This window comes from Schistocerca piceifrons, chromosome 4 (genome assembly GCF_021461385.2).
Source record: "Schistocerca piceifrons isolate TAMUIC-IGC-003096 chromosome 4, iqSchPice1.1, whole genome shotgun sequence".
Lineage (NCBI taxonomy): Eukaryota > Metazoa > Arthropoda > Insecta > Orthoptera > Acrididae > Schistocerca > Schistocerca piceifrons.
In genome coordinates, this window is record NC_060141.1 from 562930999 (window position 1) to 562956857 (window position 25859).

The 25859-nt window shown below is 44.3% G+C and overlaps 1 protein-coding gene across 2 annotated transcripts in view; it reads right to left on the reverse strand.

Moving 5' to 3' along the window:
* Positions 1–280: 280 nt before the first annotated feature.
* The window catches only part of LOC124794756 (terminal nucleotidyltransferase 5C), a 91683-nt gene continuing 66104 nt past the window's right edge, over positions 281–25859 (reverse strand). Inside the window, exons 1-2 of one of the 2 annotated variants that reach the window (XM_047258373.1) lie at positions 8197–8480; positions 281–4365 (exon numbers count right to left, since the gene is read on the reverse strand). In XM_047258373.1, coding sequence (XP_047114329.1) covers positions 3049–4320 — 1272 coding nt within the window. In that variant the 5' untranslated portion in view covers positions 4321–4365; positions 8197–8480 and the 3' untranslated portion in view covers positions 281–3048. Of the gene's footprint in view, positions 4366–8196; positions 8481–25859 lie in introns of those variants that run through there. The other variant, XM_047258372.1, reaches the window with a different exon arrangement.

Below are 25859 nucleotides of genomic sequence, written 5' to 3' on the forward strand. Positions count from 1 at the left end.
GAAATTTAGTTAACATCTAACATAAGCTATCAAAATTCCTACTTTTTATGATTTTTAATTTTGTAGCTTAATTCTAGTGAGGAAGCTTCATGTCTTCAAAATTAGATTCATGCTTTATGGCCATCATAATGTAATTTCACAAGACTAGTTTTAAAGTCTGTTGGGATTTCTGGGAAGTATCCCTGTTTATTGGGCACTGCACTTCAAACTCAGTCATGTAAGATTCAATGTGAGAGGAAAGGAAGTCAGGTAGGTGAACAATAAATATGCTAACAAAGTGTCATGTTTTTATGTACTTTAATGAACTTTTTTCATCAAAATGTAATTCCCCACCAAGTTCATGCTTACCTAAATTATTTGGTAACAAAATAATTAAGCAGACATTGGGGAATGCAGGGAGTAACATTAGTGTCAGTCGAAATTGTTCCAGTATGTTATGAAACAACAGACAAGTACACTTGCCAAAAGGACCTTAATACAGAAGATGAAAACTTTTCTTAAATCAGACAGTTCAACCTTTAAGCAAAATACTATAGTATTCTCATAGCCAAAGGCTCTTAATAGTTAAGCAAATTACCAGTATGGCAAAACATTTCTTTGCTATCTGCAAACAAAATACATCTCTTGTAAGAAATCTTTAATTAAAATAACTATCTTCTTATTGCCTATTCCATACTGCCTAAATGCCACTTTAGAGGGATTGCAGCCTGAAGTTCTACCAATCTACGTGCTTACTCTACTGAATAATGTTACACGCTCACAAAGCCGTGCAATGTGCTCCAGATATGGTGTGAACATTAACAGTCACGAGTAACGACAATTGGCAGTACAGCACACTAATTTCCTTCATTTCTTTCTCACTGACGTTCTTTTGAGCAAGATCTTTTAAACCTTTGGCACCCGATATAATCATTTGTAATACGTTGAAAGGGGGACAGGGTCGCGAGCTAGTGCAAATCACGAGCCAGTGTCAGTTTAAACACATCTGGCTTCGAAGCCAGAGCACATTACAAGCGAACTTTGAAGATACACCTTTTCTCTTTAAATAGGTAATATTGATATATACACATCGATACAATTAATTTTTTTTTACTTAATCACTAGTGATAAGAAATGCTGTTTGAAAGTTTTATTACTTTAAAGTCAATACCATGCGTAATAAACCTAACGACAACCTATAACTTCACGTCATGCAAAGAAAAAATCTTATGCTTAATCACTCAAAACTTATCCGACGGTCATAAAGAAATGTTACTGAGATCTAATATTTGGAATATAATCAACAAAAAAGCAATATTCTGCACATTTTTCTGTCATTCCTGGTAAAGCCACGCAACTAGCAATCACACATACATAATAAAAGTTCCTAAAACTTCCAGTCACGCAAGAAAAGTGCTAACGAATTAGGAGAATTAATGTGCAATGCTCAAAAAAATACGAGTCTCACAGTTTGGGCATAATTTCACTGTGGAGACAAACGTTGACAGTCTTACGAAACAGTACTTGCAAATCTAAATTCATCTATGCTTAAAGTGCTCACACTTGGGCAAGAAATAAAAAATTGCCAAACACCGAACTAACGGAGAGTGTGCCTCTACCTTTCTTAAGATTAATTCTAACGTCTATTGTTCGTTAACTCTAAAACGATAAAAATTCGTGTTTCTCATGTTTTCTTAAAAATTTAAAATGTTTCCAAATTACTCAGGTAGTCTGTAAAAACCATCAGCTGTTTTTGTGATTTCATGGAACTATATTTATAAATATTACTTGCGACATTTTTTAAAGAAATTCTGAACACACTCTACAGTACCCGTTCAAAGTTGCACCGAACGTATTACGTCCCGCCTCTGGCTTCGTAGGGTCACTTCACGTGGAGTCATCCTTTTTTTAAAAAAAAAGGAATCTTCAATCGCGAAGCTTTTGTGCACTTCCTGCAAGCACAGCCTACATCCTAACAGGCCGGTTTCCCTTTCTCCTCGCGAGCGAATTTGCTCGCCTCAGCGAGGTCAACTGGCACGTATAACCGAGCAGTACGGAACCATCGTGACAGCCACACAAAGAGGCGGTTATGTAAACAGACGAAAGTTGTGCATTCCCAAGTATGGACTTTTCACCAAAAAAAAACTCACGTCTCCACTATTGTAACCGGCAGAGGAGAGATGGTAAAGAAAACTTGGCAATCTCCGTGCTGAATTTTTTATGTCCCTGAACTGTTCGCGGACGCTGTAAGTAACCTTTGTCAACAAGTAATTTCATACGGAAACAAACATGAGCATCAAGGGGCATAACGTATCATCACTCCGTTTACTTTGGAATACTCAACGCTTGTCTGCTGCTGTTGCTACTACTACTACTATACAAAACCTAATCTAAAATATCTGCAAGAAACTTTATGATTTCAAACCTCTTACCTACAATTTTTCAAGAAAACTTTCCATTACTTCAAAAAATCTTCAACCAAGTTACCAGATAAAAGCATTAAACATACTGCATATTGTAACTTCAGGCTGCATTCTACCTTATTCATGAAAAAGAAAATTGAAACTTATCCTCCTAGTAATTCAAAACAGCACAACCAGAAATTTTATTTATTTCTTTTGGAGCTTTTTTCACAGCCACACACCAAATCAATTTAAACGAGTTGTGTATCTCGGAATGGTTTGGTCGCAATTATTTTTTAGCGTAGTGTTTTTCCTGTTAAGTCCGTTTTGTCCACTTTTTTCGTCATTTTTCGTGCATTCATGCTATTAGAAAATATTTTTCCTCTTTTTTTTATGACTCAACAGTAGGTTCAGTGCCGCAACTTGACGTGTAGCCACGGTCACGACTAACTCGTGAAACAGTTTATGGGTTTGTTTTTTTAGCTTCCCGTCGCACAGTTTCTGGGTACGAGGCGGTAAGCGGCCAGCACCTCCTTAGCCGGCGGAGTGCGGGGGCGGACGACGGCCGCCGCGTTCACAGTTTGCAGAAGAGCTCCGCCGCTGCGGCTGCGACCGCCTCCGGGCGGCAGTGGACGCGAACGCGCAGCTGCGAACGCGAGCGCGAACATCACGAGGAGCAAGCGGCGGCAGCTGCGGCCATCCACGCCGCGGCGGCGCCGCCTGCGCACGTGCACGTGGGGATGACGGGCGCGTAGAACACGTGGCCGTGCCCCGTCGTGTACAGCAGCGTGGCGGTGGGCGCGGGGGCGGCGGGGGCGGTGGCCGCGGGGGCGGCCGCCTGGTGGTGCGCCGCCAGGAGCCGGCTCTGCTCGGCGAAGAGCACGCGGTAGGCCAGCTCCTCTATGAGGGCGAGCGTCTGCCGCCGCTCGTGGCCCATCAGGCACACGGTCGACTCCTCGACGACGCTGTGCAGAAGCATCAGGTACTGGTACTTGAGTTGCTCCTCGTCCGCGTCGACGAAGTGGTTCCACAGGTAGTTCTCGAGCTTGGCCCGCTGCTGGTTGATGTCCGAGAAGTCTATGAAGAAGCGCGAGCACATGTAGCGCTCGAGCGTCTTGATGTAGTCGGGCTGCGCCGGCCGGTAGTTCTTGACGAGCAGGTAGCAGTACTTGAGCAGGCCGCCGCCGCGGATCTCCTCCGGGTGCCTGGTCGCGATCAGCTTCTTGTGCAGGTGGTAGAGCGCCTCCTGGAAGTCGCCGTACACGGACTCGCCGACGACGGTCGGATAGAAGTTCTCGCCGATGGGCAGCTCGCTGCACTCGTAGAAGAGCAGCAGCGAGTCGAGCACGATCTGGAACGAGTCGACGGAGAACTCGAACTGGCGCCGCATCGAGTCCACGAACTTGAGCTCGACGTTCTTGTGGCCGCGCGAGTTGCCGAGCGAGATGAGCGACCAGCGGTCGCCGTCGTGGTTCACCTTCACCATCTTGGAGACGTACGCCTCCTTGAGGCTGCACGTGGTGATGCGCTTGCGGCTGACTCCCTCGGGCAGCAGGTCGAACAGCGAGCCCAGCACGGCCGTCTTGACGCGGTCGAAGTTGCGCCCGCCCGACAGCTCGACGGCGAAGATGAGGTCGAGGTCGTTGTAGGGCTGCGACTCGGTGGCGAGCACGTGCGATGCGGCGCCGCCGTTGAGGCGGATGTCGCGCACCCGGACGCCCGTCTCCGCCTCCAGCTTGGCGCGCACCACCGTCACCAGGTCGCGCAGGCGCACCTCCAGCGTGGGGAAGTTGCCGCGCCCGTGGATCGACACCACCTCGTCCATGACGTCGTTGAGGCGGCGCACCTGCTCGTAGCTGAGCACCGCCAGCCGCTGCTGGCCGCCGCTACCGCTGCCGCCGGTCGAGTTCTCGCTGACCTGGCTCAGGGTCTCCATCATGTTGACGCGCCGACGACGCTCCTCGCCGATCTCCAAGGAGCCACACTGCAACCGACAGAAAACACACCAGTCAGCATCGCTGCAGGAGACAGTGCTTACTAGCGCTGCGCACGCCCATAATCTATAGCAAGTGTTTGCGACATTAACGTCCAATGGTGGTACAATATTTTGCTGCCTTTCACGTTAGTGCTGCACGTCAGTCACAATAGGGCGAAGAAACTGGTGTCGGGAAATTTCGGGAAAAACATTGTTTGCGTTGCTGAAACGGGGCTACTAAAATATAGACTTTCACGGCCGGAATTATCATGTCCATTATAATTATCCGGGCTGTTATGCCGTGGTCGGTTGACGAATTCTGTGTCAATTCACAACGTTTCGTCTCCGACTGCGAGAGAAATCTTCAACGGGGTCCGTAGCTCGATGGAAGGACCAACACACCCACTGGCTCGCTACTGACTCGCTGAGCCAGTGGGTGTGTTGGTCCTTTCATCGAGCTACGGACCCCCTTGAAGATGTGTCTCGCAGTCGGAGACGAAACGTTGGGAATTGACACAGAATTCATCAACCGACCTCGGCATAACAGCCCGGTCAATTATAATGGAAACGGGGCTGTAACATCAGAACTGGAGAAAAATAAAAAACACTTTTGATTAAGTTAATCAGTAACACTATCAGATCCTGGCTATTGAATCTGAAGATGGTCTTTGAATGTCGAAAGCACGACTATCGCTGTGAATGAGTAAAAAATGAAAATACTTCGCAGAAGGGTGGATACATGGAAAACGTGCATGAACGGTGCACTGACAGATGAAGGAACAAAACGCAACATACACTTAGAAAACAACATGGTCGCTTTCCGCTTGTGTGTCACTATAGCGGTGTCAACCATTTTCATGCTCTACCACACTTCGAAATGTGAAAGTAACATGTGTCTCGTCTTTATGTCATGTATCTGGCGAGTTTTCTACGTCTGAAATGTTGTGATGTGCGGCTGGTCCCTGGCGGAGGTTCGAGTCTTCCCTCGGACATGTGTGTGTGTGTGTGTGTGTGTGTGTGTGTGTGTGTGTGTGTGTGTGTGCGCGCGTGTGTGTGCGCTTGCTTAGGATAATTTAACGTAAGTAGTGTCTAAACTTAGGGACTACTGACATTAGCAGTTAACTCCCAGAAGATTTCACACACAAATGTGATGAAACAAGTTCACGATGATCCACTCCGACGTAGTTTAAGCTGGAATATGCCTTACAAGATTTTAAGAATGGTCGAAAGAGCGAATTAGCTATGATGTCTAAGGCGTTTTCGACTCTCAGCGCAACCAAAGAAGTCTTAAAACTAAAGAATGTAAAACACAAACTTCCATCGTTTGATTGGGCCGATTTAAAATATATTAATAATCCATTGTATTTTAATTGTCAAGTCCTGTACTGCATAGCGCGTATCTGAGGACGGTACCTAGCTTCGGAGGTTAGTGTCAGCCCAGCAGGCGTGTAACCTCGAGCAGGCTCGAACTGACGAATTCAAAAGTAATGCCTCCTATTAATGCTGTTTCTCCATTACGATACTGTTTTTCATTCCAGCAAGGCTATTTGTAGTTTCCTTTAGCCATGAAACTTCATGGTGTTTTATGTGATATATCTAACTGTTCATGTTATGATCTAAAATTCCGATTAGTAAATGAATGCAAAGCAATCAGCCAGTTTGAAACTTTGACCAAGTATTCGACAGATGTAAACCAGACTTCAGAAACAAATTTAAGTAAAATTTCACACTGGGAAACACCTAATAATGAAGTTATCAATATTTGTTCTATGAAAATATGCTGTCAGTGCGTTTCATTGTATACATTATTAAACATGTTGGCCCCTATGGTAAGGGCTTGTCATGTAGGATTAGTTACAATGTAGAAATAAACCACACATGTCTTATCAATGTGAAATTTTAGTTGCATGAATTTCAGAATACGGGATTGCATGCGGCGAAACTATGACCAAGAGGTCGAATAAAATCACGTTTAGTTGCAACTAGTTGACAGCTTTGGGTTCATTTACTGGTCTGACGTGTTCGAAACTCTGAAATACTAATCATAATGGTAACTGGTCCCTTATGCCAAATATCCTGAACGACCGTATTTGACGTTTTAAACCATCAGGTAACTGATCTCAGGACGTCCACAGCCCACTGCAATCTAGACTGCAGCTTATGCGTACGAGGTTAGAAACCTAGTAATTCTAGAACCAATCAAACAGAAATGGTAACAAATGTAGAAATGGGCTACCGATGACTAACGTGTTCGGAGCATAGTTACCATTTCAGACTACGAACTTTGTCGAACTGAGCACTTTGCCCAACAAAGCTACTTAAATGAGAACTAAGGCGGTAAGGTTAACACTAGCGAAACCACACGCAAAGGTAACACTCCTGGAAGACTGTTTGTAATGCCAACATCGATCTTTGTTAAATTTTCTGGCTGTCCATAACGTCAGCAAAAAATTAAAGAAATGAAGGCCGATAAGGAACTACACGCACAACTGTCTTTTTGTCTGAAAAAATGTTTTAGAGTCATTATTACATTTGCTTGATACGCTGTCACTACAAATCTACAATCCTACTGGAAATTTTAAAACCATTCTCATTTTGATTCTTAACAATATAATGCAACCTCTTAGCGATTTTGTACGAACGTTCTCATACGATAGCGTACAGGTTTTCATCCATTGCAGCTGGCTAACCTCTGAACATTTAGACACTCTGGAGTACTCTAAACCAAACACTGTTTTGCTCGCAAAATGAAGTGGCAAACATTTCAAATGCAATTACTGTTTCAGTACCTTTAAGAAGCCGACTGTTTAACGGACTACTTCGCTGAGTCGAAAGTGAATGGAAACCTACTGACCCGTATTACAATTTACAGAGTCAACAGCTACGGAAGTAATCTTCGCACAATGCCGTGACTGTATTACTGCCTTTCTCTTGGGTACAGGACTGGGAGTAAATGCAGGTCTCCAACCACAATGCGAAGATAACGGTAACATTACGTATCGTGCCAGATAGCAAGACGTGTTCAAGATGGTGTAACATGCATTTCATCACGTCCTGGTTATTTGTGCAATTGTCTCTAAAAACAAAATTTGCGCGGTGGCAACAGCTGACGGCAGACAGCTCTAGGGATGTTTTTAAGTCGTTATCGCACATCCACAGCGCACTCAAGTCACTAACAAAGCTATAGTGTGTTCAGACCCATTGTCCACGTGAGTTTACTGACGTCTCGTTTCTGCTGCACTGACACGATCAATGTGAATTTCTCCAGTTAGTAAACGAGTGACAAAAGTTTGAGACCTCTTCTCGACGAGTTTCTGTAAGACTTCTGTTGATCTGTAGGTAATGAAGAGAAATTCAGCTTAAATGTAGAGTGTGAGTCGCCAGCCATGCAGCAATAGCGGCGTGAATCACAGTTCAGGCTAGCAGCACTGTTACGTAACAGCGCGGCTACTGGCCCACCACGGCGCGCGCAATCCTCTAACAGATGGCTCACAAAAAAGTGAAAAGCACGCCGCACCACGTACAGTGCTCTTAGGAGTACTGTACTAACGATGTTATGCACCAACACGAAGTAGGACGAGCGTACCGATGAGCACTCAACGAGCCAAGTCCATAGACGCGGACAACATTTTTACGGTGACGAGAAGCTTGTCTACTCTAGCACAGGGAAAGTAAGTTCCGCGATTATGTACAGCGTTACGACAATGGTATTAGGAGTGTTGTTGCTTAACCGATGAAGACTCGGGAATAAATTTCTAAAAAATTTAAACGTTGCGTCACAGAACCTCTATGCACCAAAAAATTAAGCACACGAATCAGGAAGATGAATGAGGTATGTACCGTGTTTAGTGAACTGCTCGCAAGGCGACTGTCAGCTGGAGCAGCAGCGTGCCAATTCCATGCACAGACCAGCGTCTACTGAACTAGACGCCGTAGGACGGAACGCAGTGCCTTCGTACGTATCCCAGCTCCGGCGTTGTCGCGCGCAACGTCGGAACAGAAAGGAAGCGCGGGCGCAGCAGTGGCTGTCAGGAGCGCGAAGCAGCCGAGTCGGCGGACAGCGGCGAACCGCGCGACGGGACACACGAAGAGCGCAACCAGCCGTCAACCGACGTCGACGAGCGGCCGGCGGTGACTGGCTGCTGCCGCAGGTGTGGAGGCAGAGGGGCCGCGCGCTCCCCACCACCGCGCCGCCACCGCCGCCGCGCCACGGCAGGCCCGTTGCCAGGCAACTCCGCGGACAGTGAAAGGACGGCCGCCTGACGTCACTCAACATGGCGTCCGGCCGCTGCCCGCGGCGTAGAGTAGACCGGAGCAAGGACTCTTCAGCGGTGCAGCGGCGCGGTGCCTCACCCCCCTCCCCACCCCCGAAACTCCCTTCTGACGTCACTGCCATCTGCGGAGGCGTCGCAACAGCCGCAGCAGTAAAGGACGACACGGAAGGCTTTAAAGATGACTCCCAGTGGTAACACCTGCCAAGCACGCTGGAAAATACCTGAAGTGGCATTACTTCACTGCATTTTTCCTATACAAAAATGTGCAGGAGCATTTCATTCGTCATAATTAGCGACGCCGGGAAGAGCTCTACAATCAATTTCGCCCTGCGGAATGCAGCGTCAAGCATGTCACATCTATTTCTGAACATTGACGACTGCTTGTCTATTCACTATCTAAGGTTTTTATGTTGGTAACGCCACGTCGCGGTCTATATGAAAATCTGATTCTGCTGTGTATAGTCGTGGCTGGTTTGCATTGTTGGATGTCAACAGCGCGTAGCGTTGCGCAGTTTGAGGTGAGCCGCCAACAGTGGTGGATGTCTGAAGAGACAGAGAGAACAGTTTTGAGAGCTGACGATCTGGACGTGTGTCCGTCAGAGAAACCAAATTTGTAATTATATATATATGTATATCTCTTACAAATTTAGTTTCCTATCAAAATCTTTCATTTGCTAACTATACCTACCGGTAGTTACTGCCTTCAGTAGTTATAATCCTTTATTTAGCTGGCAGTATTAGCGCTCGCTGTATTGCAATAGCTCGAGTAACGAAGATTTTTGTAAGGTAAGTGACTCGAAACGTTTAGGTTATTGTTAGTCAGGGCCACTCTTTTGTAGATATTATTGAAAGTCAGATTGCGTTGCGCTAAAAATATTGTGTGTCAGTTTAGTGATCAGAATAAGTAAAGAGAGAAATGTCTGCTCAGCTGTTTGAAAATCAAACATAAGGGGTTTACCAGCACAGTAATTAAAATTCTCAATTGCCCTCGTCCTATTCACCTGATTCGTCTCCAATGGACCTTCAGAACTGAACACAGTGAAGGAAAAATGCCTGCCCGCAGATACCGAACACTGGCAGCAATACTGAAATTTGTCATTCACTCTCGTTTGACGGTTCTGGCTTGATCACAGTAACGCGATTCCAAGTTAATAAGGCTGTAGCAGTTCAGAGTTCTATCAATCCAGTCCTCGTACCGTTTGTAGTTTATCATGGTACTAGCTATTTGTTTTTCTTCCCTTTTAAAGCAGTCAGCGACCGTGTTCGGACAAGTGATACCAGTGACGTCAGTAGTCTCGGGTCAGTTTCCGATTACTCTGTCTTATTTCTGGTATTAGGGTTGAAACCGGTTGTAAGTAGGCTGTTTATGTTTTCTCTATGTAAGTAGGCTGTTTATGTTTTCTTATTGGCAACGTTACGTAGCGCTCAATATGAAAATCACTGGCTGTGCTGTGTGCAGTCTGTGGCTGCTTTGCATTGTTGTAATACTCGCCATTGTAGTGTTAGGCAGCTGGCTGTGAACAGCGCGTAGCGTTGCGCAGTTGGAGGTGAGCCGCCAGCAGTGGTGGATGTGGGCAGAGAGATGGCGGAGGTTTGTAATTTGTCATGAACTGCTATATTTATATATGATGATATCAAGGTAAATACATTGTTCGTTCTCTATTAATATCTTTCATTTGCTAACTATCCATATCAGTAGTTAGTGCCTTCAGTAGTTTGAATCTTTTATTTAGCTAGCAGTAGTGGCGCTCGCTGTATTGCAGTAGCTTGAGCAGCGAAGATTTTTGTGAGGTAAGTGATTTGTGAAAGGTATAGTTTAATGTTAGTCAGGGCCATTCTTTTGTAGGGATTTTTGAAAGATTGCGTTGCGCTAACAAAATATTGTGTGTCAGTTTAAGCACAGTCTTGTATAATTGTTCAAAGGGGATGTTTCACGGTAAACTGTTCTAAGTTCATCCAGTGCCATCAAGCCATCAGTAAAGAGTATTTCCCATAACACTTTGCATGCGAAGCAGTAGTTCTCGGGGGTTTTTCCAGAATTTTTCACCCCTGCCCATGCAGCAGTTTCCACCTACCCCCAGCGAAGAATTAACATATTTTGTGCACTATTTATACCGTCACTGAGATATTGGGTGCAGCGAACAAGATTTAGAGGTACCAGCTTGCGAAATACTTTTCTGTTCGGGAAATATTTTTGCACAATTTCTGTATGCAAGCACGTAACGTATGTCTAATCAAGTCCATATGTGAACGAACGAACAACGTCATGTCACTGAAGTATCACGCAAGACTCCAATTTTTATCTGATAAGCAGCTCGTCTGCTCTCTCCATGGAAACTTCCCGGAGCACTAGGATACTTTTATCTTACATTTCCTATGGTACGGTGATTACTGCGCACGTTTGGAAACTGGAGAGCCGTTTATTCAACAGCACATCTGTGACTAAATACGCGGAAGTCTACTTTCAGTCAACATGCTGTCATAAGAATGACCAAACCGTTAGTTCGAACAGTCTACGGGTGTACTGCCGTTCCATAGTGTCGAACGGAAACAATATTTCGGGCGGCAGTACACCCGTGGACTGTTCGAGCAATAAATACGCAGGGAGAAGTCGAAGAATCACAAAACTTTAGTTATTTGCTCACTTGGCACCTGTGCGAGAAATTTCATTTCATTAGCACTCCTTATTAAACTTTTAATGGGTTAGAGTTAATCTTGGCCTTTTAGACGTCTTTGACGCTGCTGCTTTTACTATTCGATGCGAGAACCCATGGTCGACAGCAGCTACAGTTTCACACTTTTCCTTCTCTGGACGAGCGGCAGTAACAAATATTCTATGGAGTCCTGTTTTTGTTCTTAACACAACGAAGTAAAAATCAAGATTGGGGATAAAATCACTTTCCTGGTACTCAGCCCATTTTTGATCTGCTCCTCTGCGTGTGGTACTTTGTTAGTTAATACCTTAATATTTCTATATAAGCAGTTTAACTAAACTGTTCATGTGCTGAATATAACTGAACTGAATTTTGGCGAAAATTTTAATGACCAGGCAACCCCAAAATGATTAATCAGCAGCGTAACTTCGGTGGAAGGCTACAAAGCTGGCGGGAGATAAAACTAGCAGCCGTTCTTGGAAGGCCACTGTATGAACGTAAAAGTGATTCAATGGCAGACCTTCGCCTGCCTGCTGTCGAGATAACCCTAACGGTTATCTGTCACTGCTCTGACAAGCTCTCCACCGATTCTGCTTCAGTTGGCAACGAGAAGGGCCAACGAACCTTATCGCAGATAATCCAATTGCCTCTCCGCTTACAGCTCAATTGGCAAATCTGCCATTTGACTCTCCATGCTGCATTTGCAAGACTTTCAAGACACGTTCCGTAGTGCTGGAGAGCTTCTGGACACTAGTGAAATACGTAAACGAGCTTACACCGGCAGCCCGCATTTACCCACATAAGCGTTTTCTGAACGGATTCAGTTTTTTAGTTTAGCATTTAACGAAGGTTCGCTCCCCGATCTCTTAAGAGAAGTTCGGAATGTTTACCAAATACTTACATCATTGAGTAATTTATACCACAGAGTATCGGCTTTCTGCGCATTTTTAGCCCACAGGTTAAAGATTCAGCGCACGGAGGACCAGTTTTCTGACAGACTGCTTTATCTGTGGCACGTTACTAAATTTATGAAATAACAGTAAATATTCCCGCGTTGCATATTATGAAGCAGGAAGTTTAGAGAACGCTAAATTATCTCGTTGCTAGTTTCAGTTTTCGTGAAAGCTGCAATCTGCATGTGCTCCATTCTTGTTAGTAGCGATGTGACCAGTAAATGTGGTTCATACTTCAATGTATTATTTGAATTTTGTTTTTCAAGATTGTGCTTAGCTTTTCACGATCACGCATACTTAAATACCTTCAACGAAGGCCTGAATTATAATATGCCTCGTGAGGGTATCCTGGGCGGAATTAACTATGTGAAAGCAACTATCATTCGAATAGAAGTAGTGTAGTAAACATGCGCTCTGAAATTCGTACTTCAAGAGACAAGCACTATTTCAGCAGGTGGTGTGTTTCACAGTATCGGAAACTGTGTACTCGGCGCTTGTAAAGTATGCGTTTCAGAGCGTATGTTTACTAGACTTTCCTTTGAATGGTCGTTCCTCATTCCTGACTTCTGGCCATTCTTCCTGGGATACCACGTACATTGCTTTTGATTTCTATTGCTCATTTCTGTGACTTAAGGATGGAGGAAGATGGACATTCGAATCCTCCCCAAGTCTTTCCAGTTCTTCGTTTCGTTTCTTATTATCCAGAAATACTAATGCAGACCTCCAGAAGGAACCGCAGTATTTATATAGCGTCGTCACCAGGAACTAATGTTAGGTTAAAGACACTGGTTTCGAACTATGAAACCAACAGGAAGGTCTGACTTACAGAGTACCAGTATTTCAAGTAAAATGAGTCATTGAATTTGCTGAAACCTTCAGAAGATCGTGTTCGAAATGTCGTCGCATAATTCATTAGGAACTCAACACTAAAAAGTGGATAGGATGAAAATTGTTAGCTCCAATGTATCAAACGCAATTACGAACATCGTAAGCAATGGAGTGGTATCACCACGAAAAAATTTGGTACGTTACCGTTTGTCGTCTTGACGAAACCAAATCGACAGACTAATTCAACTTCGAAAGTACTCTCAGGTGAGGTACAGCGCTGTTACCACATTTGTGCTCCACTGGACAACATGTGAAGCTCTGCAAAGCTATTCGTGAATGTAGTGGCAGTTTATCTCCGGCGTGTACGTCAGTAGGCGGCAAGATACATCACTGTACCATTCATGGCTCCCTGGAAACCTCTACGTTAAAATACTGCGAAGCATATGCCAGGCTGGAAGTCATTAGAATGTAATTTAGGAGATTTAATTCGTCCACGAAAAAGGCTGCTTATCAGACGTGTTCATCCTATTTGTCAGTATTGCGGTAAGGATCTGACACCATTCTGAAGCTGCTTTAAGATGGAAGAGCTAAGATCCAACGGAAAGGCAAATTTCGTCGCTGGGTTCCTTAGCGAACACGAAAACTTCTTGCAGTAGACTGGATAATTGGACGTTCTAAAGCCTTCAAAAATTTCGAGTGTAGTTAGATTTCACGAAAGAAATGGGTAACAAATGAAGAGGAAATGTAAGTAAGGGTAAGAAACGAAGAATAGGATTCAGGTTATTGTACTTTCGAAGCACTGGTAGTACTTTACAAAATAGAAATAGCTCCACCTGTAAAAGGAAGTTAATATTTTTGCCACTTTTGAACACACCACACGCAAATACGAATTTCAAAAACACGTAAGTGAACGTTAGTACTTTACAGTTCGACCCATGATCTGTCGTATGAAGAGATTGCTGAAAAGATCTGAATGAACTAAATTTTAAGTAAGTTGTACATACGGTGTGTTTTTCCGCCACGTCCTGAAGAGTGTTATATGATGACCCAGAGGAAATGACATTAAGTGGTACTGGGCACTGAAATACGTGAACGGGTAAAGATGGAAACTTATGCCGGATCGGGACTAACCCGGATTTCTGTTTTTATGACCGATGGCCCTTACCGCTTCGGTCATCTGGACACGGTCCTTGACACAAATTTCCTAATTATACAGTACTGGCGCAGTGCTCCTGCCTATTCACCTTGTCACTCGCAGGAAATTGCTGATTCCCGTAAGAGTTCGAGCGTGTTCGTACACTTGCACTGAAGGGATCATTGGGCCTTCTCGCCCTGATTATACGTATGTCGCCTCTATTTTTCAGATCATAATCGCTTAAGGCTGCAGGATCAAAAATGTTGCATTCTGTCAGGCATGTCCGACAAGATGATCACAGAATTCTAACCTAGGACGGGGCAGCATAATGATCATATGCACGAAGTAACTCTTACGGTAATCTGCGAATAACTGCAATTACTGAAGGTAAAGGGGCAGGGGCACTGGGTCACTAGTGTACGTGGTGGTTGCTGGTTTGGAAATTTGAGTGCCAGGGACCGTAACCGGATGGGCAAGGCTAACACTTCGACCGTTAAAGAATTCTGAAAAATATGTAAAAATCTGCGAATCGGTTGCATAGATTTTCTATATACCTTGACCATGTTTCGTCACCTCTAGTGGTGACTTCATCAGAAGATATGTTAATTACACGAAGAACATAACGTCAAAGACGTACCATGTTCCAGTCCCTGTTTGCCACGCATTCTTAACTTTCACTAACGATGAATTTCAATGTCCAATTAGCATTCAAAGCGCATTTCCTTTCGATCATAATTACGAAGTCTGTAAGCAGTTCGCTTCGAAGTCTCTGGTCCTGCGATAGTACATTTAAGTTTTGAGCAGATAGTGCGAGAGGGCACACTGTGCTCCCCTTCTTTCCACTGACACTAATTGGACCGAAGACCTTTCTTGCCGGTCGGAGTGGCCGTGCGGTTCTAGGCGCTACAGTCTGGAACCGGGCGACCGCTACGGTTGCAGGTTCGAATCCTGCCTCGGGCATAGGTGTTTGTGATGTCCTTAGGTTAGTTAGGTTTAATTAGTTCTAAGTTCTAGGCGACTGATGGCCTCAGAAGTTAAGTCGCATAGTGCTCAGAGCAACTTTTGAACACCCTTTTTAATATATAAACACTTCATTCCGTATTACTTTACTGAGACTATTCAGCAGTATCTAAGTACACAAGTTTCGCGCGAGCTGAGGTCCTTGGCTGGGAGAGACTTTTATCTCGTCGCTGCAGTCTTCGAGCTACCTGCTTGCCGCTTAGAACAGTCAACCAGCTTACCTGCGTGCTCAAAGGACCTGGGAAGTCTACTTCCGCACACAGCTACAATGTTTCACGAAAGGGAGCAGATTATACCGGACAGTCGGACTTGCCCTGTTTTCGAACTGCTGCTAGATGGCAGTTACGGTTGCAGGTAAGTTACGGGACTCAGCAAAGTCTTTAGCTAGACTGACTTCGCGTAATTTATTGTGTGTGGGCAGTATGTAATGCCATTCGTTTCGTGTTATGTGCGCCAGAAACTGTATGTTATGTTTATGGAGTTTCTTTCAAAGGGAGCGTATTGGTTCGATTAACCATAAAATGTGTCGAGCTTCGAATTTCAAAGATTGTAGTGTATATTAACGTAGGTTTTTTGGCGTGGGAGTGGAATCTATGGACAGTCGCGGAGAGCAGAGTACGCGGGTAACTGGCCGGTCGGCAGGCAGTGGGCGAGTGTATCCTTAGCCGCGGCGGAGCGGGCTGTGAGTGGCTGGCCTGGCGACTTAACTGTACCTGTCCGCTTGCGCAACCCGCGCTCTCGCTCTCGCTTCGCCTGCAGCTGCGCCGCTGCACTCGTTCCACTTACAGCATCGCCAGAGCGCGCCGTCGCCCACAGCCGGCGTGCCGTTCGCGACACCAACCGCGTCTCGAGCGAAGCACGGCCCAACTGTAGACAGCTGTCACAGCGACTGACAGTCTGCTGAACGGAGGAACGCGAAACAATCGCTTCGGTCAGTAGTGAGACCAGATTGAAAAATGCTCGTACCGTAGTAAAAAAAGGCGGATGTGTCTTGGGCAGAGTTAGGGGTACGAAGGAAGGGAACTAGGTTTTAGACTATCTGGTAGCTTCGGAGACGTGTAAACCAAAACAAGTGGACATATTTGCGCTTTTTTGCTCTTCAGTATCCATACCCGTGCCACGTGTAATGCATCGTGTTAAGTAGCAATATACAGGGTGTTCTCGAAGAGCGTGCAAAAATGTAACAGCACAAATAATGCTCCACTGAGTGATTATTTTAAGTGAGAGGCGCACTCAGCATCGTGGTCATCAGCGCCCTCACGATATTTCAACAAGCTGATATCATGGTCCCACATATGGAGCAATTTAAGTCTGCCTCCGTTCCCATCAAATTTCGGGATGAGGCCTGACAGTTCACAAAACTTCGCCACTCTGAACACTGGAATCAATATCTGCGAGGTAGCGGGCACATCTCCATCGAGACAGAGGGCTGCCTTAGTGTCCGTATATACGAGTCACGTTGCCAGATTATGCTGCAGTGAGAGTGAGACGCCACAAACTTCTGATTGCAGTAGAAGCAGAAATGTGTGTTCTCGCACCGCTCATCGTACAGGGCGTTTCAAAAATGACCAGTATATTTGAAACGGCAATAAAAACTGAACGAGCAGCGATAGAAATACACCGTTTGTTGCAATATGCTTGGGACAACAGTACATTTTCAGGCGGACAAACTTTCGAAATTACAGTAGTTACAATTTAACAACAGATGGCGCTGCAAGTGATGTGAAAGATATAGAAGACAACGCAGTCTGTGGGTGCGCCATTCTATACGTCTTTCTGCTGTAAGCTTGTGCTGTTCACAACGTGCAAGTGTGCTGTAGACAACATGGTTTATTCCTTAGAACAGAGGAGTTTTCTGGTGTTGGAATTCCACCGCCTAGAACACAGTGTTGTTGCAACAAGACGAAGTTTTCAACGGAGGTTTAATGTAACCAAAGGACCGAAAAGCGATACAATAAAGGATCTGTTTGAAAAATTTCAACGGACCGGGAACGTGACAGATGAACGTGCTGGAAAGGTAGGGCGACCGCGTACGGCAACCACAGAGGGCAACACGCAGCTAGTGCAGCAGGTGATCCAACAGCGGCCTCGGGTTTCCGTTCGCCGTGTTGCGGCTGCGGTCCAAATGACGCCAACGTCCACGTATCGTCTCATGCGCCAGAGTTTACACCTCTATCCATACAAAATTCAAACGCGGCAACCCCTCAGCGCCGCTACCATTGCTGCACGAGAGACTCTAGTGCACAGGATTGATGACGGCGATATGCATGTGGGCAGCATTTGGTTTACTGACGAAGCTTATTTTTACCTGGACGGCTTCGTCAATAACCAGAACTGGCGCATATGGGGAACCGAAAAGCCCCATGTTTCAGTCCCATCGTCCCTGCATCCTCAAAAAGTACTGGTCTGGGCCGCCATTTCTTCCAAAGGAATCATTGGCCCATTTTTCAGATCCGAAACGATTACTGCATCACGCTATCTGGACATTCTTCGTGAATTTGTGGCGGTACAAACTGCCTTAGACGACACTGCGAACACCTCGTGGTTTATGCAAGATGGTGCCCGGCCACATCGCACGGCCGACGTCTTTAATTTCCTGAATGAATATTTCGATGATCGTGTAATTGCTTTGGGCTATCCGAAACATACAGGAGGCGGCGTGGATTGGCCTCCCTATTCGCCAGACATGAATCCCTGTGACTTCTTTCAGTGGGGACACTTGAAAGACCAGGTGTACCGCCAGAATCCAGAAACAATTGAACAGCTGAAGCAGTACATCTCATCTGCATGTGAAGCCATTCCGCCAGACACGTTGTCAAAGGTTTCGGGTAATTTCATTCAGAGACTACGCCATATTATTGCTACGCATGGTGGATATGTGGAAAATATCGTACTATAGAGTTTCCCAGACCGCAGCGCCATCTGTTGAAAATTGCAACTACTGTAATTTCGAAAGTTTGTCTGCCTGAAAATTTACTGTTGTCCCAAGCATATTGCAACAAACGGTGTATTTCTATCGCTGCTCGTTTAGTTTTTATTGCCGTTTCAAATATACCGGTCATTTTTGAAACACCCTGTATATTTAACAGGGGGTAAGAGGGTGTCACTGTTCTGGGGGGAATAGAATTGTCTTACAAAAACCGCACGTATGTCAACTTACTTTGACTTCAAGCATCTTAAGCTGTAAAGTCTTAAACCTAGTTCCTTTCTCACTTTTAACTCTGCTCACAACATTTGCCTTTTTTGGTGCCACGATAGCTTTTTTCGTTCATCTTACGAACACCACCATGATTGACGGTAGACCGCCAGAGCTTGGCAACAAACTTACATCTTTGTTGACTGGTGACGTACGATCAGGTATAGGTTCATTTATGGTCTTTCGAACTGTGCTGATTACATCATGCAAACGGTTTAAGCCTTCACAGAACGACCATTAAGTACACGTATTTGTCTACGTTCTTAGAAAATTTGAACAGATTCGCAGAAGTTTGAAGTATAGAAGTGGCTCGTGTCATCTCCCTGAAAAAGTTTGGCACGTAAAATCCGAACGGTGTACATAGGAATAGTGCCATTAGCTGACCATTGAGTGGTGCAAATTACAATCTGTTGCGAAAGGAATTAATCGATTATCAAATGCGTCCGGGCGCCAACTGATTCTACGTTCAAACCTTGCTAATTATACTGTGACATGGGCACAGTAAGACGTTCGAACGGATATGCAAATGGTCGCTGGTTGATTCTGGCTAAACCAAGAATATTTCATTTCATCCCACGTTCATAGTTTACAGAGGAACCAAGCACGAAGACCCACAAACCGCGATTCTGCCCGCGGGTTTCCCGGATGTTAGTTGCAGCCCTCGCGCGCTCTAATGATGACCAGATAAACTATTCCGGAGAAAATTTAGGAACACATGAAAATATATTGACCCTACGACGTGTTTGGAATACGCACTGAAGAAAGGTACACCTATGTAATACTTTTAGATTTAGAGAGATCCAGACAATGTTGACTGGAATGCACTATTTCTGAATGTACTGCTGGCAACATGCAGGAAGCGAGGAATTGTCCCCCAACTTGTACAAAAACCTAACTTTAGTTTTAACAGTAAGGATATGGGAAGAAAGGAAGGAAGGAAGGAAGGAACAGCTGAAAAGGGAGTGAGACAAGGTTGCATTTCATCCACCCCTTTTCTCGATCTGTACATTAAGCGAAGGGTAAGGGGAAACTAAAGAAAAAATCGCGGAGGAATTGAAGTTCAAGGAGAAGAAAAATATCTGAAAATTACAATATCGTCATGTCTCAGACGGCAGACGACTGAAGGGGAGTTGACGAAATGAGTAACGTCTAGAAAGAAAGTTTTAAGATAACCAGGGTAATAGAATTAGTAATGAGATCAGGCCCTACTGAGCCAATCAGTTTAGGAGTCGAAACGAATTAGGTGCGTTTGCTATTTGAGTGTAAAAATACCTTATTGACGAAGCGAAAATTATAAACGCCAACAAGGAATGAAAAACGTTTCAGAAGAAGAAACGCTTGTTAGCATTTAGCAGAAATTTAAGTGTTGGAAGTCCTGTCAAGGTATCTGTCTTGTGTTAGTCTTACGGAAGAAGACGATGGGCCATAAGCAGTTCGGACAACTCTAGAACCGAAGATTTTTTGAAGGTGTTTAAGATTAATAAATTTTATTGTACAGGTAGTAAGAGAAATTTCGAAGTAGTCTAAATGGTTGCAGCTTGGAACATGCAATTGTCTTGTAGCACTTAAATGACATCCCATTTACAGAAATGATTGTACGAAAATGCTAATGAATCAACATGTATCGATGATGTCCAAGAAAAGAAATACGCCTCATAAGAACAGTTCGAAAGTTTTAGTTCGAATTTCGCTAAGAATGTCACATTGTCCAACAGTATGAAATTTTTGTTCAACTTCATGTAGTAGTGCGTTTTTAAGGACGAAGCCCTTCGTTTGAGTAATGGGATCAATATGTGAACACAGAACTTTTTGAATGACAATACATCTGGCGAAGTTATCAGCAAAATTTATACAGGAACACTAAGCATTTGTCCAACATCTGCCCTAGCTTAGACTTACTTGGACTCACGGTTTCCTGTATGCACGTTGACAGTAAGTGCGTATAAAATTATCTACTTCGTGAAATGTCGACATTACTTTTTGGTACCATTGCACTTTGATGTATTCTGTTGGCGAAGCCTTCCTTCGATCAGTTGCCGTATGTTACGAACGATCAAGTAAGAGTTTAACTTTTGTTGAAAGCAGAATCTTAAGGTATACGTTGGAAGAAGAAAATCGACAACACCCATTCCCAAGAAACGATCCCGGCATTCGTTCACATTCTTCACTACCTAAAAACGCTATTTACGTTAGGAAGATTAAGTAGTCAGAGTCAGCTGCGTCAAATGCTGGCGAATGACTTTAAAAACCCTTATTTCACTGCTGATTGAAAGGAAGCTTTGGTGCGGCACGTTCAGGAAACCAGTTTAGACAGGCCTTTACAGCTACGTCTGAATGAGACCCAAACGAATTATTTTTCCCCGTGGAAAATTCTCTTCCGAAATTACATTAATAAACAGTTTCTAAACTGCACGTCATGTAACGTTTATACAGAGGCATGTTTCTTAAGTTCACTATTCCCTGTGTCAACATTAATGGTAAAACTAGTATCTTACTACGCAATAAATGTAGTTTGTATTATCTCAGTGTCTTTCACAGGACATTCATTTCGGAATTTAAAACAGGACTAAAGCATGCTAAAAATTGTTAAGACGCTTCAGCAAGTAATAATCACGTTCTCGGTATGTTACAGAAGTGCTTATCTGTTAACATAAAATTATAACTGCCTTTCTGGCAGAGGCTCTTTAAGGTATGTATTTGCTAAAGGAGTACCACCTGCATGATAGTGAAGTGTTACATAAAGCCTTCGTAACCACTTTGGTAAGTAAATATTTTTCATGATTTACTTTCGTATTCCCTATTTAGTAACCGGTTCTGCCCCCAGCGCTGTTACTTTGTTCGGAAATACTGAGTTTAATGAAGTAACCACATGGACAACTTACTCTGAAGCATCTTCAATAGTTAATAACATTCACTTGATGGCTCTATTCTTTCCGTCAAATATATTTAAGGAGTAGGAAGTATTAATTTTTGTGAAGCACGACAGTTGTGCTAAGGCTGAAAAATAAGCGGGCTTGACGGCGTCTATGTATACGAAGTCAACACGTATACAGGGCACCATCCGTGACTTACCATCTTGTTAAGTGAACTTCCCACTTTGCTCAATTCCCTTACTTTTATGACTAATTTGCATCACCCGTCCGTTACGTCAGTTCTTTCTACCTTGTGCCAAGCAACCATATGCCAAGGAAAATGGCGCTCCGTTTGATTGGAAATTAGCAATTTTCGTAAGGTCAGCACGATGTTTTTGATTCATGTCGAAGTCTGTCGTATTACCGATTTTTTATAGCTCTATTTGTTTGTATGGACACCAAATTGTGAGCGCACTTTCTTAGCCGTTCGAGTAGAGCTTGTGGCTTATTTTCACGTTACTTTCTGGAACGTCATATTGTGGTAAGACTGGCTTTCGTGCCACTTGCATCCCTGTGGGACTCTAAACATAGCCAACAGTTTTTCGGGTCTGTAATTACGTTAAGAGATGATCTAACTCTTTACTCTTTGTAGTCTATATATCCTTCCAACGTAGAGCAATTATCCACCACTTCTGAATAATTTTCAGTAAATATACCGAGTCAATTGGCTGACGCTATTAACAAAGAACCCACGAACAGAATCTACGTGGGTCACTGCACGCCGAAGTGCTGGACACGTAACGGGCAGCTCACTTTGGGTGCTTTTGTAAGCCAGTTGCAGGGTTCTCCCGCAAAAAATTACTTCCCCACTGTGACGGCTGCTCGCTCGTAACTTAATAGACTACAGTTCGATGGCGTTTTGGAAACTACCTGAAGAAACTTTTCAGCAAGGTCTATGCTTTTCAGGAAGCCCCATTTTCAACGGTATAATAGCCTATTGCACGTATGCAAATTTGTCTTTAGGTTACGCAACGTTGATGATTTTGTACTAGCTACATGAACAACGAAGTTCTTTATTATTGCACTACCGTAAAGCTCACTACAGAACTGTACACTTCACGTTTCTCTTATATTACACTAGAATGTATCTGAAAGATTACGCGATTCCACAACTCATTTGTGCTCTTTAGACTCCGCTGCAAGCACTTGCAAACAGTCGAGGAGACACGCCATGGGCTTCACGAATGAAGTGGTCAGGGGGGGAGTGAGACACCCGTAACTTCTTGTTGCCACTACACAGGCAGTCACACACGCTCAGCGCGCGTCTCCGCGTAGCACGTGATGAAGCCGGCAGTGTCCGGCGTGTGACAGTAACCCGGCTGACGGCGGTGCAGCGGCAATTGGCCACGGCCCGCACCCTCGGCCTTGCGCAGACAGGCCGGCGGTCTGCGGGTAACGGGACCCGACCCGGGCAAGGCCGCCGCCGCCGCGGCGCAACCGCCCAGGAATGCACCTCAGCTCACTTTCACACGCAGTTCGGCTGACGCCTTAAAGCCGGCTCGCGGATGCGATAACCGCGCCGCATCAGCCCCATCCTCACGCAACAGCCATCTGCCGGCAGCCCAACGAATACTTAACTCCCAGGCTCGTCTCTGTCGCTCGTGGTACGGTGTTGGTAGCTTCTGACTTCGCTCCGCGACACCCTCGTATTCTTTTGTGCACTGTTGTTAAGGAGGGAACTTACTGAACACAGCCGAATCGTACCTGCAAGTTCCCGAATGATCTTACCAACTATATCTGAACACTGTGCTTTTACCTTCAATCCAGTTGCCGACAGCTGAAGTTAACGCTCGGTTTCTGCCTTAAACTACTTTTCAAGTGTCAGTGCCTGTAACATAGAATCAGCGATGCTGCTGCAAGACAGACGGCTCGTGGTACACTGAGGCAATGATACAGTACTTGCTTCCAAGTTAACAGTCGACGCCGAGACTTAAGTGGGAAGTGTTAAGAGTTTTTTAGCGGCCATATTGAGATCATTGACAGCGAAAGGAAGCACGTCTACAGTTATTGTAACGGAAATTGGTGCTCGCACGACTACTTTTATGATTGGTTTCAAACAGACCACTGGAGCAAAACCCAGATTTGATAGAACTTCATATCAGTAAGTCCATTTTTGCTAATTTACGACTCCTTTGTTTTAGGCATTATCGGTCCTTGCAGAATTGATCACATGAAATGATGGGTGCTTGAAGACGATGTCCCTGCGGTTCCAAAATGAAACCGCATTCTTAGAACATTTTTTTACTATTCGCCAATTTCTTTTAATTGTTGCTTACACTTATGACGAATATAACTGTTGTCATAATATTTAATGTTAAATTTGTTTTCGTATTGTTGGGACTCAAAAGGTTGAACGTGTACAAGCTTAACAAGAAGCCACCTATTCGAGGATGGCATCGCAGAATCACTTTTTTTTATAATTAACTGAACCCTTGTTAAACACATTTCGCGAAGAGCATAGGAAATGGTATGACGATTGATGATACATAGAATAAGGAAGGTGTAAACATTTATATAAAATCCTGAACCATCTGACATTTTCTTCGTGTGTGTGTAGTCTTGCTGCTCTGTAGGTGTGTGTGTAATTCATGAATAACCATCTCAGTCGCTAAAATTTAGTCGAATTCTACTTCGCCTCTCTATACCGTACATTGTGCTGTAGTGAAGCAAAACAGTGGTGTTGCTTCAACACACAACAACGTAAGTTTTAGTTTCTCTGCTTACACAATAAAATTACAAGTTTCTAAAAATCTGAACTGTTACTGTTCTGTTATACAAACTTTAAATATTCATTGTAGCTTTGTGATTGGTTGCATTGACGGTCCCCATATTCGATAACAATGTCAGTCTAGGGAGCTTTCGTTTCATCACGGTAACGTTTCTAATTTTTAGAATCCAAAACCAACTTACCAGTTCTGTCACTGTTGTGCCTAATTCAGCGTTATTCGGTGTAGACGGGGCTGAGAAACATGCCAGATAGCAATCAACATGCGAATTATCGTAGTGATAGTAATGGAGCTTGCAGACATAGCGTTGGTATGAAGAGGCGTACGCTCTTTGCTACACGCTGGTACTTCGTAGCTACGTGCGGCCGTTTAACCTTTTCTGTGTCAATACAGGGTTGGTCGTACCTGCCAAGAACCGTTTCACTAGCATGTACAGTAGTGTTTGTCACCCACCGAGGAAGAAAGCCATCGCTACCCGCGATGGAGCAATGCTTCGCTTAGGGTGGGGACACGGAAGCGCCCTCGACATTGCGTGGCTATAGGAGGTTGCATCGTTACGCATGCAGTGCCTCCTGAAATGAACCATACGAAATCAGCGGCTGACAATTTATTCTTGCGATAGATGTAGCTTATCGTGCGTTAAAACAGCGACAATTTACTCTATGAAAGTAGTACCTCTTTTTCCAGGTACGCGGATCTAGCCTTTGGCGACGATGCAGATCTCGTGAACATTGATATCTGCGTTACAACAAAAGAGTCTACGTGCAATCCGATTTTGTAATTATGTGTACGAAGTTTATGGACGAATCAGAAAAGGTAATACAAACTTTACCAAGATGTCTACCTGGCATGGGAACTACCGGTAAGTATGCCTTAGTATTTCCTGGATTCCTAACGGCGTGCCTGCTCGCTCATTCAGTAACTTAATGGGGTAGTTCCCTCTGTCGTCACTGTCAAACCATCACCTTAAGAGCTTTTCTAGGTTAAGAAGAATGTATTTGCACAATGTTACGTTCTTGTTTTCGATTGAAATTATTTCTACACAATACGGACGTGCACTAGGTTACAAACACCTTAGTCTTACACACTGCACACTTATGAATCGATTCTTACGTGTTAGCGGGACAGTCTTAAGCTTCACGGATTGAGAAATTTAAGAAACTATTTCCGCGTTCTGGCAAATCCATCATCGAACCGGAGACATTCCTTTCACATTTGGCGGCCTTAAGGTAGTTTGTTGGTAAAACCTACACAGTGTGCATTATGTAAGCTCAACTCGAAACATGCACTAATCCTACACTTATTTTTCGGTTAATGTACTGAACGCATCTTTTCGGAAGATAGCAGCTTCACTACATCCATACACGGTACAGCCTTTCACTAGTGCATGTGCCTCCACAATTTTGCATTGGGGCCACTAATGTGCACTGGAAGAGAAAGAGTCCCAGAAAATCTCTAGACAGGCAGGGACACACACTTATTCCTCATTTTGCATCCTGTACTTCGGTATGGCGATGTTAGTTATGCGGTAACTTCCATGCTTCAATGTGGAATGTGCTTTTAAGTTTAAGAAGTTAACTTCAGCACCTGTTTACATCTCAAAACCCCGAATAGCCAGTATCCTCTACTTCGTTCACTAATATTCCAAGCCTATTTACAGCGGCTCTTAAGCATACTTTGTCTCTTTAGAAGTTGTGGTTTACTGTAACTTCGGTATAGAAACTGCGTCTCCTTATTTGCTCCAACCTCATTTTCAGTTTCACAATAAGGAGTGCCTGAAGCTGTGCCATATAATGAGACTGCTA